A 19,281-nucleotide genomic window follows, 5' to 3' on the forward strand; every position below is an offset into this window, starting at 1 on the left:
TTGCCCCTTGCTTGCTGTCAAGCGTTCAACAGGTAGCCAGAGCTCCACTGCCAGGTCAGATTGAGTCTTTGGTGAGGGAATGGCCCTCAGGTGTCCATTCTTATCCCTCCCTGCTGCATCCTTCCAGAATGATTGGCTGAAGGCTAGAGAACAATCTTCCAAAGCAAGGTGTCCAATGGGTTCCCAATGTCACTGCATGGAAGATGCTGGAGCAACTGTGTTCATCCTCCAATGTGTCAAGGGCACGTTCCCCTTCTCTGTACATGGTCATGACAGGACCCTGGACTCCAGTGAGCCTGCTTGTTGTATTCCAATACATAAATCAGCCTTGTTTTCAAGAGCTGGTCCAGGATTTCCTTGCCTGCCTTTATCTTGTGTGGATGCTTTGTGCCTGACCTATCCTGAAAATCCCATCAGGCCTAGTTGATCATTTTGGTTTAGGGCCTAGCCAATCAGGCCCTAGGCTATCCAGCCACAGTTCCTCATTTTGATCCAAATGAGCATCGGAGAAATAGAGTCAAGTAACTCTGACCTTCCTCTCTCTCTGGGTGGCACCTGGGTCCCAGGCTGACAGCCTCAACTATCTAAAGCTATGAATTATATAGCAATTGAAAATACAAAAATAAATACTAACATAAATACAAAAATGAACAACCTGGTGTTGGTGAACAATACACCATCGGTAGATATATGATCAGGAAGTGCAGGTTAGCAAATAGTTGGCTCGTGTTTTACATACTTTTTATGCCTGTGAGCAGGCTCTCATTTGTTCTCACCTGCTAAACATTGCTTTGACATTCAGCTATTGAGAAAGTTCCTTTTATATTTGTTATTGGAGAGTCCCCACCAACCTCTGGTGGGTTCCATGCTAAGGTAACATACTTTGAGCTGCCAATTATCCTATTGTACACCGCCTGCTATTTGTTACACCCTAACATGACAATTTTGTGGGGTATACCCGTAGAATGCTGCCCCATCACTCACCTGTCTCTGGTGGAACGAACCACGTGTATCCTGGGTAACCAAGCACTTCCGAAGGGTGGATGGGTGGTTAGCAGGCATCGTTGTTATGACGCCTTTTGCATATGCATACATTCTAAGGGAGAAAGATCACGGTGTCATCTGTTACTGCCCTCATTCAAATATCCAATGCTTCCAGGTGTCCTCCGTTCCCTGATTCTCTTCCATTACCAATTGTTTTTGTTTTCACTTATGACTCTAGGCCTGAACTTAGCCCAAATTTTGAAGTACGAACACATTTAGAGTCACATGCTGGCTTTACAGAGTATTGTCAGGTTGTGAATGTAGACCACTTGGAAGAATAGAAATGTCGTGGAGGCTCAGATGCAGGGAATGTTTTTTTGCTTACCTCTGTCAGTTATGCTACTGTGAATGATATGCTGTGGTTGATATTAGCAGCCCCTTGCCTATGTTGGCAACTGGTGATTAGTGTGTTCATCACGATAGAAGGGGGTTCCATAGTTGTCTGGGGTTCAAGTTTTTGGGGAGAGGAAGTGGGGCTGGGCATACTGAGGGATTCCCTCTGCTGTTAGGGATTCCCATTCTTGATGTTTCTCAGCATACCAATGTGTTTCCTCCTGTATGTCCCAATTCACCTCATGGTTCGGCACCTCTCTTTTGCCCCTGTGGGCCTATAGGTGCTCATTACCCTTTCTTTGGACTTGAATCTATCAATCTCATGGCACTTCGAACTTTACTCCCTCGTTTTACTTGCTTAGTGCTGTGACTGCCGGCTGCAAATCACTACATTTCTTGCTACTTTGGTCACAACTTTTTGGGCCACAGCATGATCCCTGAACCCTCCCCTTGGTAAGCCTTCTCTTCCTGACCCTGAAACTACCCCATGTGCAGCAAATTCACCTGGTTCCTTTGTTAGATCTCTTGAATTTCGGCTTGCATTTGCTTGATTCTGTTCTTTACATTCTCTAGCTCCTCTTTAAGGTTTATATTTCCAACTTCTCTGCCTTATGCTTCACTGTAGCCTTACTTAATTTGGGAGTCTGTTCACCTCACTCTTTATGCGCCACTCCCAACAATTTTGCACTTCAGATCCCAAACCTGATAATTTTGCGCAGAATTCTGCCCAAATGGGCCACTTCCTATTCAAACATATCCTTAGGGTTTTCTCCACTCTGAGCAGTCTACCATTGTTCTGCTCTGTTCATGGACAATAGAATTTAATACAGATAAATGTGAGATAATGCACTTGGGCAGAACAAGCAAGGCAAGGAAATACATAATGAATGGTGTGCCTGTCGAGACATATGGGATACTTGCCTTTATTAGTCAAGGCATAGAGTTTAAGAGCAGGGAGGTTATGCTGAAACTGTATAAAACATTGATTGGGCCACAGCTAGAGTATAGTGTGCAGTTATGGAATCCACTGGAGAGGGTGCTGAGGAGATGTGCGAGGATGTTAACTGGGCTGGAGAGTCTTATTATGAAGAGAGGTTGGACAGATTGGGGTTGTATTCTTTTACGGCAGAAGAGAGTGCAAGGGAGATTTATAGAATTGAGGGACAAAGGGTAGACAGGAAGAAAATTTTCTTCTTGATGAAGGGATGATTGACCGGAGGCATAGATTTAAGGCAAGAGGCCAGGAGGTTGTGAAGGGGGGAGAAAAATTTCATCCAGGAGGTGGTGGGAATCTGGAACTCACCACCTGTAAGGGTGTTGGAGGTGGATACCATCATGACATTTAAATAAGTATTTAGATGTACATTTGGGCTGCCAAGGCATACAAAGCTATGGGCCAAGTGGTGGAAAATGGGATTAGTACGCTTAAATGGTTGTGGTGGTCAGAAACAGACATGATGGGCCAAAAGACCTTTTTCTGTGCTGTAGACCACTGACTATAATAATAAAAACCAAAAGAACTGTGTATGCTTAAATCAGGAACAAAAACAAAGTTGCTGGAAAAGCTCAGCAGGTCTGGCAGCATCTGTGGAGGAGAAAGCAGAGTTAACATTTCGGGTCTGGTGACCCTTCCTCAGTTCGCAAAAAAGACCCTGAGCTACCTGTTGCCTGCTACTTCAATGCACCACCTTGCTCCCTGGCCAACGTCTGTCTCCAGCTTGCTGCAGTGTTCCAGTGAAGCCCAACACAAGCTGGAGGAACAACACCTCATTTTCCACTTGGGGACCCTACAGCCCTCCAGACTCAATATTGAGTTCAATAATTTTAGGGCCTAAACTCTCCCATGTCCCAGCCCCCCACCCCACACACCAGGCCTTGTAACCACATAGCCTGCCATTACACACCCCCTGTTAGTCACTAACAGTCCCCATTAACAACTATTCACCCTCCCAGCCTGATCGTTAGCAACTCCTTTGTCTGTCCAACTGTCTTTCTCTCTCTGGGCTCTATTTTATTGCTTATTCCCTACCCCACCCACCTCCCTATTTTCTGCATATAAACTGACATTTTCCCAGCCACCATCAGTTCTGAGGAAGGGTCACTGGACCCGAAACGTTAACTCTGTTTTCTCCTCCACAGATGCTGCCAGACCTGCTGAGCTTTTCCAGCTACTTTGTTTTTGTTCCTGATTTACAGCATCCGCAGTTCTTTTGGTTTTTATTTTTGAGATAAAGTTTATTGCGCACACAAAATCCCTAGCCTCTACCCTGTCCTTGTAGCTGTAGTATTAATGAGTGCTCCAAGTCTGTTTCAAATTCCATGGTAACCCCCCTGATGTTGATAGTGGGGGAATTGGTGATGGTTATATTCTATAAAAACCGAAAGGGTGGTCTCTCTCTTTTTGGTGATGTTCGTTGTTGTTCTTGTGTGATGTGAAAGTCACTTGCCTCTCATCAGCCCAAGTCTGATCTTGCCGGTCTTGTTACATTTGGGCATGGTCTGCCTCAGTATCTGAGGAGCAATGAATAGTGTTGAACGTTGCAAGGTTAACAACGAATGCCCCTATTTCCAAACTTATGGAGTGGTGGTGGTGGAGGTCATTGAAGCAGCTGAAGATGGTTAAGCCTAGGAATTACCCAGAGCAGTCCTGGACTTGAGATGACTTGAGATCTCCAAAAAATGTAGCTATCTTCCTTTATGCCAGGCATGACTCCAACAATTCCCCCCCCCCGCCACCGATTGCCATTGACTTCAGCTTTGTTGGGCGGCTTGATGTCAGTGGCAGTCACTTTCATTTCATCTATGGAGTTCAATACTTTTGTCCACGTCTGGACCAAAGCTGCTATGAGGCCAGGAGCTGAGTGACCCTGGTAGAACCAAAATTGAGCATCAGTGAGCAGGTTATTGCTGAGCAAGTGCTGTTTGATGGTACTTTGATAATCTTTTCCATCAGTTTGATCGAGAATACCTGACAGGATGTTGTTTGGCCAGGTTAGATTTGTTCTACTTTGTGTTCTGGCCACACTGGGTGATTTTCAACATTGTTGGATAGATGCCAGTGTTATAATTGTACTGGAACAGTTTGGCTAGGGACATGGCTATTTCTAGAATATTTTTTCCATTCGAGTGCTGGAATTTTAGCAATGTCTCTAGCCTTTGAGTCCAGCATCTTCAGGTATCTGTTGATGTCTGTGAAGTGCATCAATAGGCTAAAAACAGGTAACTGTGATGCTGGCAACCTCAGGCAGAGGATGCTACAACAGTGATGGGAGTAATGTACTGACTATTCAGCCCTATTACTCAACCGATCACAATTTAGTGTATGTTTGCTTCACTTTCCAAAAACGAATAACTGCTTCTATTTTGTACAGCTATTAAAAATAACAATTAAATGAAATTTCATGACAACTGACATGCATATAGTCATCATGTGTGTTTATTTGTTAGTGATGCAGCTTGTGTGAACAAATGTCTAATTTGGGAGTCAAGCTTCATAAAGTACATTAACCGCCACATTGTACTGACACCTGGCTCTTAAAGTCCTGAGATGCACTGAGCTACCACTTTAGTCTGAATAATTATGAAATCTATCCACATACTGGTAGAAAAGGAATCTTTGGGTGGAGGAGAGGATGTTTAAATATTATGGAAGTATGCCAAGTCGTACAGAGTTTGATTACAGAGAGAAGTAAAGAAAATAGTAGAAGACCCCACTCTTGAACTTGATCCCAGCCAGTCTACTACCTGAAAATATTATGCTGAAATGATATGCTGTGAATTTTCTATCTTAACCCACCTTGGTTTGTGATTCACCCTAAACTTTCAACCATCTTTGGTCATCGCTATCGGCAGGTGGATTGAATTTTGTGCTCTGCTGATATCTTGCTTTTGGAGCGTAAACCACTAGACACTACTTGTGCATCTTCCAGCTTGAATCCAGTCTTGAACATGTCTCGTTTGAGGTGTAAATTGATAATGAGGCAGTGAGTATGATAGAGCACCTGGAGTCTCAATGAATGACAGAATCAGCTGTGATCTTGTTAATCAATGAGTCTTAAGGGTTTAGAACAAAACAGGAACAGTGGAAATGGGAGATGAACTAAGTCTAATCACTAACAGAAAAATAATCCAACAAAGGGAAAGAAAGATTAAGAGGGAATAAAGATAGGAAAGTAAGAAAATATAAATTTGACATCTTTTAAAAACTTCTATTTGTCATTTGTCAAAAGTGATATTAAATTCTAAGGTTCTTGAGTAGATTTGAGTAGATATTGAATTGTTTAAAATATTCCTTTTAGGCCTAAGTGATTTTTATATTACATAATCCATTAAACTATAGGAGGATGCTATTGTTATTAATTACCTAATTTATATGGTGAAATGTCCAATTAATGAAAAATGAGGAAAAAAATTAAGAATAACAGGGATTAGGGGAGAGATAACATTTGGTATTAAAGGAGCAGTGTGAATTGATCAGGTTCTGGAGATTTGCCTCTCAGTCTCTGTTCATTCTTTGATTTTACTGCTTGATTTGCACATTGCTGAATACATGAAATGGGTAAAATTTGTAGCACTGGAGGAGGCTATTTGACTTATCATACATCTGTTCCTCACTTCCCAGCTCCTGGTCTGAGGCCTTGGAGATTATGGCACCACAAGTGCATGTCTGAGTATTTATTTAAATGTGAAAAAAGTTTTTTTTGTCTGCATGCAGACTGAACTAGACTCTCATCATACACTGAGTGAGAGAATCACTCTTAAGTTCCCCGCTCATCCTTACACCAATCCTATTAAATTTATGCCCCCAATTATTGATCGCACTAGGAATGGATTGGGTCTTTCCAATCCACTCTGTGCGCTTTGCTAACAAACTGGTGTTCCTAGAAGACTCAGCCTAACCAGAACTCAGAATTAATAGCATGTGCACCTTCTTAATAATTTGATACCTCATCATGCAACACTAAAACATCTCCTCAGATGAGAAAGAAAGATCATTTAAATTTACTGATAGTTCAGTATCATTCTGGCAAATGGTAATTTTAAAAATTTCAAGAATCTAAATTAAATTTATGATTTTTATTTCCACCTTGTATCTCCTGTTTTTACACCCTTTTAATCAATCTTTCTTTCCATCCTTTAGATTCTCTTTCTGTAACTGCTGTAACTCCAACTCTATCTCCATTGTTCTGAGGTTCTGAAGAAGGGTCACTGAACCCAAGACATTGACTGTGCTTTCTCTTCATAGATGCTGCCAGACCTGCTGAGTTTCTCCCGGCTATTTCTGGTTTTGTTTCCCATCACCATTGTTCCTGTTTTATGAATGCAGACAATAGACAAACATGGTCATTTAACGGTGAATTCGCTCTACTGTATGTTATAAAGACTGATTTTCTGTATTGTTGAACTACTGTTTTTATAATGCTGTTTGTACAATATTTTATTCCAAATCGCTGGTTTGAAAGTGTTTGGAAAAGGCATTTTGTGTAGGATCTCTCTGTTGAATGATACGTAGAATTAAACTTAAGTGACTGTCAACAAATAATGTTGCTGAGGGCATCACTCCTTATTTATCTACCACATAGGAGAGCTCTACAGGAAATGTCTTGTACCCTGGGATCTTTAACTTATAGTATAACATGGTAACAAATGGAGATGGAGGAATGGCAGATGTTTGTTGTAAGACTGAAGTAAGTTGGAGGTATCTCCTTTTGTAATATTGAGAGATTGGGATTCAATTAACTGGCTTTCCTTTGTATCATAGATTCATAGAATCCCTACAGTGTGGAAACAGGCCCTTTAGCCCAACAAGTCCGCACTGAACCTCAGAGCATCCCACCCAGACCCATCCTCCTATAACCCACCTAAGCTACACATCCCTGAACACTACAGGCAATTTATCATGGCCTATCCACCTAACCTGCACATCTTTGGACTGTGGGAGGAAACTGGAGTACCCGGAGGAAACCCATGAAGACACTGGGAGAATGTGCAAACTCCACACAGACAGTCGCCCGAGGGTAGAATCGAACCTGGGTCCCTGGTGCTGTGAGGCTGCAGTGCTAACCACTGAGCAACTGTGCCGCCCCATTTCCAGTATGGCTGTTTTTTGGGAATTTTGAATGTCATAAAATTATCTCTCTTGTTGGAATTCGAGCTTGAATTTTGACAAAGGAAGACCAGCTAGAATCATCGTTGAGTTCTGACAGTTAAAAATCAATGCTCGAGTGCTTTTCAATATAGTTCATGTGCCTTATTCTGTGTTGTCTTTGCAGACTTACGTAGCCAACATTCTAATAGCAGTGAACCCATACTTTGATATACCAAAACTGTATTCATCAGAGACTATTAAGAAGTACAAAGGGAGGTCCTTGGGCACTCTGGCACCACATGTCTATGCTATTGGTGAGTAATTTGGTGTAACACCTGGTCACCCGTTAGCATTGAAACCTATCGCTTGTGCAGTATGCTGATGTAAGTTTCCTCCAACTTTTCATGCGATATACTCAGTTTTGAAGAATAATGGAGTATTATATAAAATAAAAAGATGCAGTGTGTTTGAGGTGTAACATCATCTGGCAACCGTATGTTAAATTCTTTGTGGTGCTGAAGGAATGCGATGCTTTAGTTGTGTTCCCATTTCTGTATTTTAAAGGTAATTGGGGATTAACTCACTCCTCATTTGTTCTCTCTGCTTGCTCATTTAATGATCCAGCCAAGTCCAGGAGGTTACAATACAGTTCTTGGATTGCAGGACACATTGGATTCTCTCAATACTGTATCACCCCCATAAAATGTCAGCCCTTTAAAAATGAGTTAAATATTCTTGTACAGTGTTTAACATATTGTGTATCATCAGTCCAAACACAATTGAATTACAAGTTAGCTGTTTCACAAAACAAGTCTTCTACAAAACTAGCTTCTTTGCAGTTGAAAGGGTTCAAGTTGCATTCCATTTTGCCAATGAATTGTTTTTGGATGAGCTTTGAAAATGAGATTTAAAATCATATTTCTGAAGAGAGCTTATTCTTCACGAATTTTGCACAATTCAATACTTTATTTTTAACTCATCGAAATAATTCATTGAAATGTGATATTCTGAGGAATTGATAACCTTTTATGATAAATAATTATTGAGGTGATGCTCATGTATTTAACTCTCTCTTTGATCCCAATTCTTAGCTGATAAAGCTTACCGTGACATGAAGGTGCATAAACTAAGCCAGTCCATTATTGTTTCGGGGGAATCGGGTGCTGGAAAAACAGAAAATACCAAGTTTGTTCTTCGGTATGTACAAATCTCTCATGCCATGCTCTCCCTTTCACTCCTGGTACTCTCTTTTGCCTCCCCCCATTCCCCCCTCATCCCCTGCCATGCTTGTCCATATCCATACTGCTGCCCACACTAAGCCTCATGGAGCCCCCCTACCCCACCATCTCTATTTCTTGCGATGAATATCTCTCTTGAGTCCTGTTTGTTGTGGCACTGTCTGTGGCTTTAGCAGAATATTTGCAGGAACTACCTGCACCTTTCTCTGTTCCTGACATTTTCCAGATATTGCAAAGAAGCATTCATTTATTTTATTCCTGGTTCCGTTTTGCAGGTACTTGACAGAATCATATGGTACAGGTCAAGACATCGATGAAAGGATTGTAGAAGGTACACAGTTGCTATGAAATGTAAATTTACATGCATGCAATCAAAAAATAATGAAGACTGACTCACTAGCCTTTTAATGAAAAGCAAGGAGTAATCAGATTGGAAGGTGATCAAGTGCCTGGGATGGATTGTTCTGTTAATTTATGCCAGTAATATCAGCACTTTCTGGGCAATAAAAAGGCACAAAAAGGGAATTTTAAGCAATCTACCCAAAACGCCTAAAGTTGTTTTAGATTGCTCTGAAATTCCATTGTGTAATTCAGGCCCTACTCACAAAAAGGCTATCACCCTGAGGCTGAAATTGCATGGTTTGGACAATTGGCTTCACCAAGGAAGGCTTTTTATATTTTGCACTATTTTTCTGAGGTGCGCAGGCAATATAGGCATTTTGCTCATCAGTAATGAAAAATAATTTGTGAAACTGACTAGTGTACACCAATGAGAAAGATGTTGTCAAATGGTTTGATGTTCCCTTATCCCAGCATGGGCTGCATGGTCTTCTCTGCTGTATCAATCTTTAACTCTGTAAAGTGGAGAAACTCATTTTTAACATTTATTTCCAAAACAGCTAACCCCTTACTTGAGGCTTTTGGAAATGCCAAAACTGTCCGAAATAACAATAGTAGCCGATTTGGAAAATTTGTAGAAATTCATTTCAACGAGAAGGTACCTTGAAGCATTTTTTAAAAATTGTTTACTGTTGTGAAATGGCACTCGCGTTCCCAAACTATCTCCTTGTCTTTTTGTTTCCTTCCCCCATGCAGAATGCTGTCGTTGGAGGTTTTGTATCTCATTACCTTTTGGAAAAATCCCGAATCTGTACGCAGAGCATGGAAGAAAGAAATTACCATATCTTTTATAGGCTGTGCGCAGGTGCTCCTGAAGAGATTAGGCAAAAGTTTCACTTGACCTCCCCTGATAACTTCCGGGTGAGTTCTATGCCATAGGGTTGTACTTCACTATCTTTTTCTCCCTGGATCGTCTTCATCCTTATGCTGACCCTCTGTCTCCCTTTCTTGCTCTTGCTCTCTCCCCTCCTCCCTGCTTCTCTCTCTCTTCCCCTGTCTGTCCTGCAGCTGTCTCCACCTCTTGGTCTCCTGCTGTTCCCTCCTTACCTTTTTATCGTCTGTCTGTCTGTCTGTCTGTCTCTCTTCGTCTTTTGCTATGTTTGTGTGTGTCTGTCTGTCTCTCTCTTGCTGTGTTTCTCTCTCTTGCACCCCGGCTCCCCGCCCCCCTTATGTGCATGTTCCCTTGCGGTTTTCATTCTCATTTCCTCCAGTTCCTATTGGGGTTCATCTTTCTGATGATTGCCAACATACTGATACTGGGTTCACAGCTGCTAGTTGCTATGCCCTGGTGTCTCTTTCTGGGTACTGAAGTCTGGCAAACACTCAAATGTGAACTTTGGTACTTAGTGCCTTGTCTGTTTTGATTCGTTGGGTGCTACTCTGTGCAGGATTCCAGAGGCTAAAAGTGTGGGTGGCAACTCGATTTGATCTTTGTGTTTTGATTGTTTGGTTGAGTTGGAAAAGTATAGCATTGATTCAAAATTGGGTAAACAAACATTATTGATCAATTTAATTATTCTACAATGTGAACTAGCTCTGCCTCAACAAAATGGGACTGTGGTGAAAAGAATTGCAGGAGGCAATTTTGGATTTGAGCCTAGAAAAGGTTTTTGTAATTTGAATGCCATTTTGCTTGACATTACTTTAATTCCACTGGATCGCAGTTGCCATCTGTTGCATAATTATTTGTTACACTGCTTGTTATGGAACATGGAATGCTTCTCTGAAAAGGCTGAAGATTAGTAGCCTTAAATGTCAGCCATGATACGAAGGTACCGGTGTTGAACTGGGGTGGACAGTCAAAGTCATATGACACTAGGTTAGAGTCCAACAAGTTTATTTGAAATCACAAGCTTTACCAGATGAAGAAGGAGCAGCATTCTGAAAGCTTGTGAATTCAAATAAACCTGTTGGACTATAACTTGGTGTTGTGTGACTTCTGACTTAAATGTCAACTACATCCGAAATGTGATTATCTAAAGGTCTTTTCTACGTGTTACTGGGGAAATGCTCTCACAGTAAAATACTTTTCTCTACCAGTCACCTTGCATTACATTAGCTGGGATGGGGTACATAGAGGGAAGCAATGCAAGTCATTGTTTGAAGGCTTGACCCTTTAAGTCAAGTCACCTGATATTTCATGGAAGCCCTTGGAGGGAATAACTACTCGATGCCAAATGGTTAATGACTGTAGTGCTGACGAGAAAGCATTTATTGATTCATCTCTGTCCCTTCTTTACTCTTAGTTAAAAGTATGAATTTCATCAGGCACAAGCTTAAAACAGGAGAGGCTACCTCACCACTCCAAGGGGCCTACATTATAGCTCATATTCCTATAAACACCATTGAAACAGTGAAATGTGTCCAGGTACTTCATTGGAGTGTTATCAAACAACAGTTGACACGATTCTTTTACCCTAAAAACCAACCTTTTGGATATGACAAAAGATGGGCTTCATTGGAGCATTGCCTTATCTATATATCTATTCTGTTTTAAGATGTCTAAATATGCAGGAGTTAAATATCTTGCACTGCAGTTATGTTGTCCTTTTATGGAGCTAGAGTTTTTAGGTGGCTTCTAAATGTTTTGAAAGTTTTATTGGGTAAAATTATTTGACTGTGTTTCTTGACATTAATTCCCTGTTTACCTCCAGAATACTATTATGGAAAGGGCATATCAGCCTTTGAAGCATTCCAATTCTGTAATGTCGACTGTAACAACTAATTTACAGATTTCATGAACGTCTTTAATGCCCTAAAAATCACTGTGGTAACGGTAAGACATGATTGGGTTCCATAGGTTGCGAATGATCCATTACTGTCAATTAAACCTATCTGTAAAAGCAAAAGAAGAAAATATTTGCCTTTTAAACATTATACCAACATTCTGTCCCCACACAAGCTCATGGTCGGTGATGGGTGAACTGTGATACTACGAACCCAAAGTGTGATTTCTTTAAAGAGGCAAGTAAGGCAGTTAGCACTAGAGGGCAGTGTTGGCACAGGTTCAGCAAACCAGCTTCCCTCCAGTGGCTGCAGTTTTAATTCTGACCAGTTCAGAAGCTGAACAATTTCCCTGTGGGTGTAACTAAAGGTTGGTCTGTTCTTTGAGCTTCTCGTACACTGGTTATTTTGTAAATACTACAGCTTTTCCAAGATTTCCGAATTGGTCAAGGGGCGGCACGGTAGCTCAGTGGTTAGCACTGCTGCCTCGCAGCGCCAGGGACCTGGATTCAATTCCACCCTCTGGCAACTGTCTGTGTGGAGTTTGCACATTCTCCCTGTGTCTGTGTGGGTTTCCTCTGGGTGCTCCGGTTTCCGCCCACAGTCCAAAGATGTGCAGGCTAGGTGGATTGGCCGTGCTAAATTGCCCATAGTGTTCAGGGATGTGTAGATTAGGTGGGTTAGAGGGGGATGGGTCTGTGTTGGATGCTCTGAGGGTCGGTGTGGACTTTTTGGGCTAAAGGGCCTGTTTCCACACTGTAGGGCTTCTATGATCTTCACTTTGCCCTGTTCTGAAAATATCCGACCATCATGTGTTTTAAACTGCAGAACATATTTGATTCAGTCTGAAGGGTTAAGTCTATTTCTAAAAGGTTAAAATAAAATCTGTCCCAATGTCTAATCTCAGACATCGATCGGCATGCTGTATTCACTTGGTTACAACAATTATGGATTGGGTAAAAACTGGCTTATTCTTACATCCTGAATTTAAAGGAAAGTATAAAATTTAGGGAATGCTGGAATAGATATAAAGTCCCACCTTGCACCAGAAGATGCCAAAATTGTCATCTTCATGATGTGCACCCCCAGCTATTTTCTATTCTGATTTGAATTTTCAATATTTTGCCCTTCGTTGTTGTGAAATTGTTCAGCAGGGTGAAGGATTAAAGAAATCATTGCATCAGATCTTTCCAGAAACCCGGACAGTGCAGTCATTCACTGAGTAAACACTTGAGTTCAGAGTATCACAAGGTTGGTTTCCTTTAACATGGAAGGTGCTGCAGTTTCTTGTTCAAGACGCACACCTCGCTGTGCGCTCAAATATATAGTGGCAGATGTCACATTCACAATCTATTTTCGTTGATATCTCTTTGGAGTAGTATGGCAACCACTCACCATGTAGATTGCAGGGATCAAAGTGAATTCTATTTGCCTAATTCTTGCAGATCCTACCTACCGTCACAGATTCCACAGTAGTTATTTCTGCAAGCCTGGTCTCTTGAAGCCTAGCCTGCTTTGCTGCTTATCTGTGTTGCATCTGCATCAAAGCAGGCTAGGCCTGGGCCTCTTCGCAGGTACTATTTCTAATTGGAGCTGAATTAAAGAGTCAGCAGTAAATGTAAGCCTAATTCATGCAATGGATGTGTTACCCTTTTGAGTCTTGAAAATCATTATCACTTTTTAAGTGCATTGGGTATCATTTGCATTTAATGTTCTCACCCAAGATAATGTGAAAGGGGGGTGAGGCCTCTCTCCGTCCAGGACCCTAGGGGTGGGGCTCACTCCATCCTGGAGAGAGAGAGCACTTGTGCTCAGTCCAGATTCTATAGCAGAAGTTGGGGAGAGAGAATGCATTCTCTTATTCCGTATAGATAATGAATTGTTAAGTTTCCAATGTCACTTTCGGATTTCTTCTAAGATTTTGAATGCGTAATTGTCAGATTTTCTAACGTTCTCACTTTCTGTTCCATTGTCTGTGTGCCCTTTCAGTATTTCATGGATTACAGATTTGTAGGTGCTTTTAATTGGATTTGTTGCTTTAATTTTACAAATATTCAATTTGTGTAGTTAAGGGAGAAGTATCTGTGTGCACGATTCAGTAGATATTTTGTTAATGTCAAAGGACTTCCATAGCTTTCAGCTTCTCATTTTGGACCTCATCCACCTGCAGGTGAAACTGCAATAACGACTGAAATACAGTTTGTCAGAAGATAGTTAGATCGGATTTCTTCAATGTGCAACAAAACTCTAACCTGTATAGCTGATTGGACTATAAGCTATTTATAATGCATCTTTTTTGTAAAGAACCACCATTTTTTCGTCAGTTCATTGAATCTCCAATAAACTAATGTCACAAGTATATATTTTTAGTCTGTTATACCTTTAAGGTGTCCATTGACAAGTTTTGTCAAAGCGTTTTCATAGGAAGTGTGAATTTATTTAACATAGCTTGTAATGCACATGACAAAGAGTTTTAATTTCTTTCATATCCAGCAGATGAAAATAAATATAAAAACACTTCTGTGTTAGTCAGAGGTCTGTGGTACAGGAAAAGATCCTTTGCCCCATGAAATCCATGCTGGTCAAAACAACTGCCAAACTATTCTAATTCCATCTTCTAACACTTGCCCCATTGCCTTGTATCCTTGGTGTGTTGCATGTGCACATCTAAATATTCTTTAAATTTTGAGGGTTTTTGCCTCTACCACACTTTTATAAGTAGAGAGTGCCAGATTCCAGCCACCTTTTGAGTGAAAAACGTTCTCCTCCCATCCCCTCTCAAACTCCTGCCTCTTATCTTAAATCTATCCTCACCACCACCCTGGGCATTGATCCCTCTAGCAAAAGGAAATGTTCCTTTATTGAATACTCTGGCTCTGCCCCTTTATAATTATCTACATCTCATTAATGTCCCCCACTCCCTCTGTCTCCTCTGCTCTAAGGAACACAAACCCTGTCTGTTCAATCTTTCCTCATAACTGAAACTCTCCAGCCTGGGCAACAACACTGGTATGTCTCACATGCACCCTCTCCAGATTGATTGTAGTTTATTTTTTGTTCAGATAAGCAACACACAGATTCAGAGTCAGACAGTACAGAGAAGGGCTTTCAGCCCATCGAGTCCAATTTCCTGCAATTGTCCCATATCCTTGAATTTTCTGATATTTGAAGTTCCTGTCCAAATATTTTTTAAAGATTATAAGTTTTCCCGCCTCCACTACCTTCCCAGGCAGTGCATTCCAGATTCCCACTGCTGAGTGAAAATGTTTTTTTCCCAAATCTCTCTGAATCTCCTGCCCCTTATGCTAAAACTATGCCATCTCGTGATTGACCCCTCAACCAAGGGGAACAGCTGCTGTCTCTTCATCCTGTCCATAACACTCATAATCTTTTATACGCCTAAATCATATCCCCTCCCTCCATCTTCTCTGCTCTAAAGAAAACAATCCAAGCCTATCTAGTCTCTCCTTATAGCTGAATTTCTCCATGCCTGACAACATCCTGGTGAACCTCATCTGTATCCCCTTTAGTGCTATCACATACTTCCTGGAGTGAGGTGACAGAACTGCACACAGTACTCAGAGGTGTGGCCTAACCAACAATCTGTACAAATCCAATATTATCTTGCTGTATACTCTATGACATGACTGATGAAAACAAGTGTCCCATATGCCGCCTTAACTATCCTGTTCATGTGCTCTGTTGACTGCAGGGAGATGTGCAAATTAGCCCAACATTTCTGTTTCTCTAAGCTTTATCCAGTGTCCTGCCATTCCTTAAATACCCCCCTCATCTTGTTTCTTCTTCCAAAACGCATCACCTTTAACTAATCAGGTTTAAATACTGTCTGCCACTGGTCTGCCCGTCTGACCAAGCCATCTATATTGTCCTGTAACCTATTACCATCTTTTTCACAATTAGCCACTCTTTGAATCTTGGTGCCGTCTGCAAATTTGATTATCCTTTCCCCCCACATTTTAATCTATATCATTTATGTATTGAACAAACAGTAAGGGTCCCATTGTTGATTCTTGTGGTACACCGCTGGACACCGGCCTCCAGTCACTCAAACAGCCTACTACCACTACCCTTTTGTGTCCTATTACTAAGCCAGTTTCTGATCCATCTCCCCAACTTTCCCTCAATTCCATGTACTTTAATCTTCTCAATCAGTGTTCCATGTGGGAGCTTGTCAAAAACTTTGCTAAAATCCAGATAAACTACATCAACTGAACTTCCCTCATTCACATTTTTAAAAAAAATTTAACAAATTTATTAGGCATGACCTCCCTTGGACAAAGCCATGCTGACTATTCCCAATTAACCCATGCCTTTCCAAGTGGCTATTAATTCACTCCTTCAGAATTTTCTCCAATAATTTTCCTACCACTGACATGTCTGCAAGTTCCTGGTTCATCTCTACTGCACTTCTTGAAAAGTGGAACCCTGTTAGTTGTCGTCCAGACCATTGGCACTTCCCCTGTGGCCAGAGAGGAATTAAAAATTTGTCAGAGCCCCTGCAATTTCCTGTGTCATCTCCCACTGCAGCCTGGGGAGCAATTTTTCCATTTCAGGGGATTTGTCCATTTTTGAGCCCTACAGAGCCTCCCCATTCCCTATGTCCAACTATGTGCAAGTTCCTCAGTCCCTTGTCCTGAATTCTGTACCTGCATTCTTCTCTTCCAGAGTGAAGACCAAAGAGAACACCCATTCCAATGTCCTGTGGCTTCACACACAGGCCCCTAATGGGCCCTGCATTTTCCCTGGCTAACCTCTTCCTTTTAAAGCATTTGCAAATTGTTAGGATTCTCCTTAATCCTATTCACAAATCCTTTTTCATGCCCCCTTTTTGCTTTCCTAATTGCTTTCTTAAGTTCCCTCCTGCACTTCCTGTGTTCCTCTTGGGCCGCAGCTGCGTTGTTCTCTTTGAACGTGCAAAGAGCCCTACTACTCATTCTTAGTCATCCCTGAATTGTCCTAAGCATCCAGGGTTCCCTGAGCTTATTGTTCCTACATTTTCCTCTAAAGGCTATATGTTGGACCTGTACACTCCCAAGCATTCAAAAAGACTTACCCACAAGGAACTGTTCCCAGTCTACTGTGGCCAGATCCTGTTTGTTTGTTTGTTTTTTTTCTTTGCAGGCCATCTTTTTCCATGTTCAAAACAAATTTGAACTGTACTGTGTTGTGGTCGCTGTTGCTAAAATGTTCCCCCACTGTCACTTCGAGCACTCCTTTCCCCAGAATGAGATCAATCTCTTGTTGGGCTTTGTGTATTGATATAAAAAACTACTCTGGATACATTTCAAGAAAGCACCCCCTTCTAAACCCTTAGCATTATGATTATCCTAATTTATGTTGGGAACTTTGAAATCCCTTTAATATAATTACCTGATTATTACTCTTACATACCTCTGCGAACTGTATACATATTTCCCACTGACTCTTTTGAGGACCTATAATACACTCGAGTAATGGGCTGCCCCTTAACATTCCTAAGTTCTACCAATGAAGTCTCGTTTGAGGACCTTTCCAAGATATCATCTCCTTATTGCAGTAATTGACTCCTTAATCAATAGTGCTACACCACCAGCCTTTTTACACCCTCCTCTGTCTCACCTAAAGATCCTACACCCTGCAACATTGAGTTTTCAGTCCAGTCCTTTCCTCAACCATGTTTCTATGTTGGCAACAAATCATACTTCCATGTATCAATCCTTGCCATTATCTCATTAGTCTTACCCATTAACACTCCTAGCATTAAAGACCATCTAGCCCTGCCTCCTTCTCTTGACACTGAAGAAGTCGGGTTGCCAGTGTTGGACTGGGGTGAACAAAGTAAGAAGTCACACGACACCACGTTATAGGCCAACAGGTTTATTTGAAATTACAAGCGTTTGGAACACTGTGTTCCTTCATCAGGTGAAAAGGAGCAGCACTCTGAAAGTTTGTGATTTCAAATAAATCTGTTGGACTATAACCTGGTGTCGTGTGACTTCTGATCTTGACACACAACATAGCTGAACTCATTGTGATTTGCTTCCTTGGTTGTAGCATAACGTCTCTATTTCATCGATATTCTATGCCCCCTCCCCCTGCTAGACTGGTTTAAATTTGTCCCAACAGCACTAGCAATCCTACCTGCAAGGATGTTGGTCCCAATGTTGTTCAGGTGTAACCTGTCTCATTTGTACATATCCCAACTTCCCCAGAAATAGTCCCAGTGATCCAGGAATCTAAAGCCCTCCCTCTTGCATCAACCTGTGGGCCACAATTTCATCTGTCCTATTTTCCTGTTTCTATACTTGCTAGTACATGGTACTGGGAGTAATCTAGAAATGGTAGCCATTGAGGTCCTGCTTTTTGGTCTACAGGACGGCATAGTGGCTCAGTCGTTAACACTGCTGCCTCTCAGCGCTAGGGACCTGGGTTCAATTCCACCTTTGGACGACTGTCTGTGTCTCCCTGTGTCTGCGTGGGTTTCCTTTGGGTGCTCAGGCTTCCTCCCACAGTCCAAAGATGTTCAGGCTGTATGGATTGCCCATAGTGTTCAGGGATGTGTAGATTAGGTGGGTTGCAGGGAAAAGGTGGGGAGATGGGTCTGGGTGGGATGCTCCGAGGGTTTGTGTGGATTTGATGGGCTGCGGAGCCTGTTTCTACACTGTAGGGATTCTATGAAGAGCTCCTTGAATTCTTGTTGCAAAACCTCATTCATCACTTTGTCCACATCATTGGTACCGATATGTATCATGACCTGTAACTCATCACCACTCTCTTTTGGGATAGCCTGTAGCCATGCAGTGACATCCCTGACCCTAGTACCAGGGCAGCAAAACATTATCCTGGAGTCATGTCTTAGGCCGCAGAAATGCCAGTCTGCTCCTCTGGCTAAAAAAAAATCCCCTGTCGCTATTGCTCTGTCCTCCTGCTTCTTCACCAAGCCCCCACCCCTCCCAAAACCCTGGTGTACAGTCAAGCTACTAGTAGTACCAGATGCCTGGCCCTGACTGCATTCCTCTGAGGTACCTTGTCAGCTTCCAAACTGGAATATTGGTTTGAGAGTGGAACCCCAAGGGACTCCTGTACTACCTGTTTGTTCTTTCTGCACTGTCTGGTCACCTATTCCCTTCCTTCCTCTAGTCCCTTGAGCTGTGGTGTGACCACCTCTCTAAATGTGCTATCCATTTAACTCATGGCATTTCATGATATTTTGGCTAAATTGGCTCCAGAGGAATTCGTGGTAGAAATCGGAGCAGTTTCTGTGCCATTCTGCAGATGTTGCTCCAGACATTGAAATATTGTTTCTGTTTGTCTGACTTGCAACATTTGCGCTGATAGATGTACTCTGTCTGCTGTACTTGAAAGTTGACTTGAATTGGTAAAGTTGTGACAAAGGTTCCTGTTGTGTAAACATTTTGTGTTTAAAACCTCTAATTGTTCAATGATCATGTTAAA

General features: G+C 41.8%; 1 protein-coding gene across 1 annotated transcript in view; it reads left to right on the forward strand.

Moving 5' to 3' along the window:
- Positions 1 to 19,281, forward strand: part of myo6a (myosin VIa) — a 224,349-nt gene that overhangs the window by 123,665 nt on the left and 81,403 nt on the right. Inside the window, exons 5-9 of the mRNA XM_048600957.1 lie at positions 7,650 to 7,779; positions 8,557 to 8,662; positions 8,979 to 9,034; positions 9,603 to 9,700; positions 9,799 to 9,963. Of these exons, the coding sequence (XP_048456914.1) occupies positions 7,650 to 7,779; positions 8,557 to 8,662; positions 8,979 to 9,034; positions 9,603 to 9,700; positions 9,799 to 9,963 (555 nt within the window). The remainder of the gene's footprint in view (positions 1 to 7,649; positions 7,780 to 8,556; positions 8,663 to 8,978; positions 9,035 to 9,602; positions 9,701 to 9,798; positions 9,964 to 19,281) is intronic.

The sequence above is a fragment of the Rhincodon typus genome, chromosome 9 (genome assembly GCF_021869965.1).
Source record: "Rhincodon typus isolate 14 chromosome 9, sRhiTyp1.1, whole genome shotgun sequence".
NCBI classification, from domain to species: Eukaryota; Metazoa; Chordata; class Chondrichthyes; order Orectolobiformes; family Rhincodontidae; genus Rhincodon; species Rhincodon typus.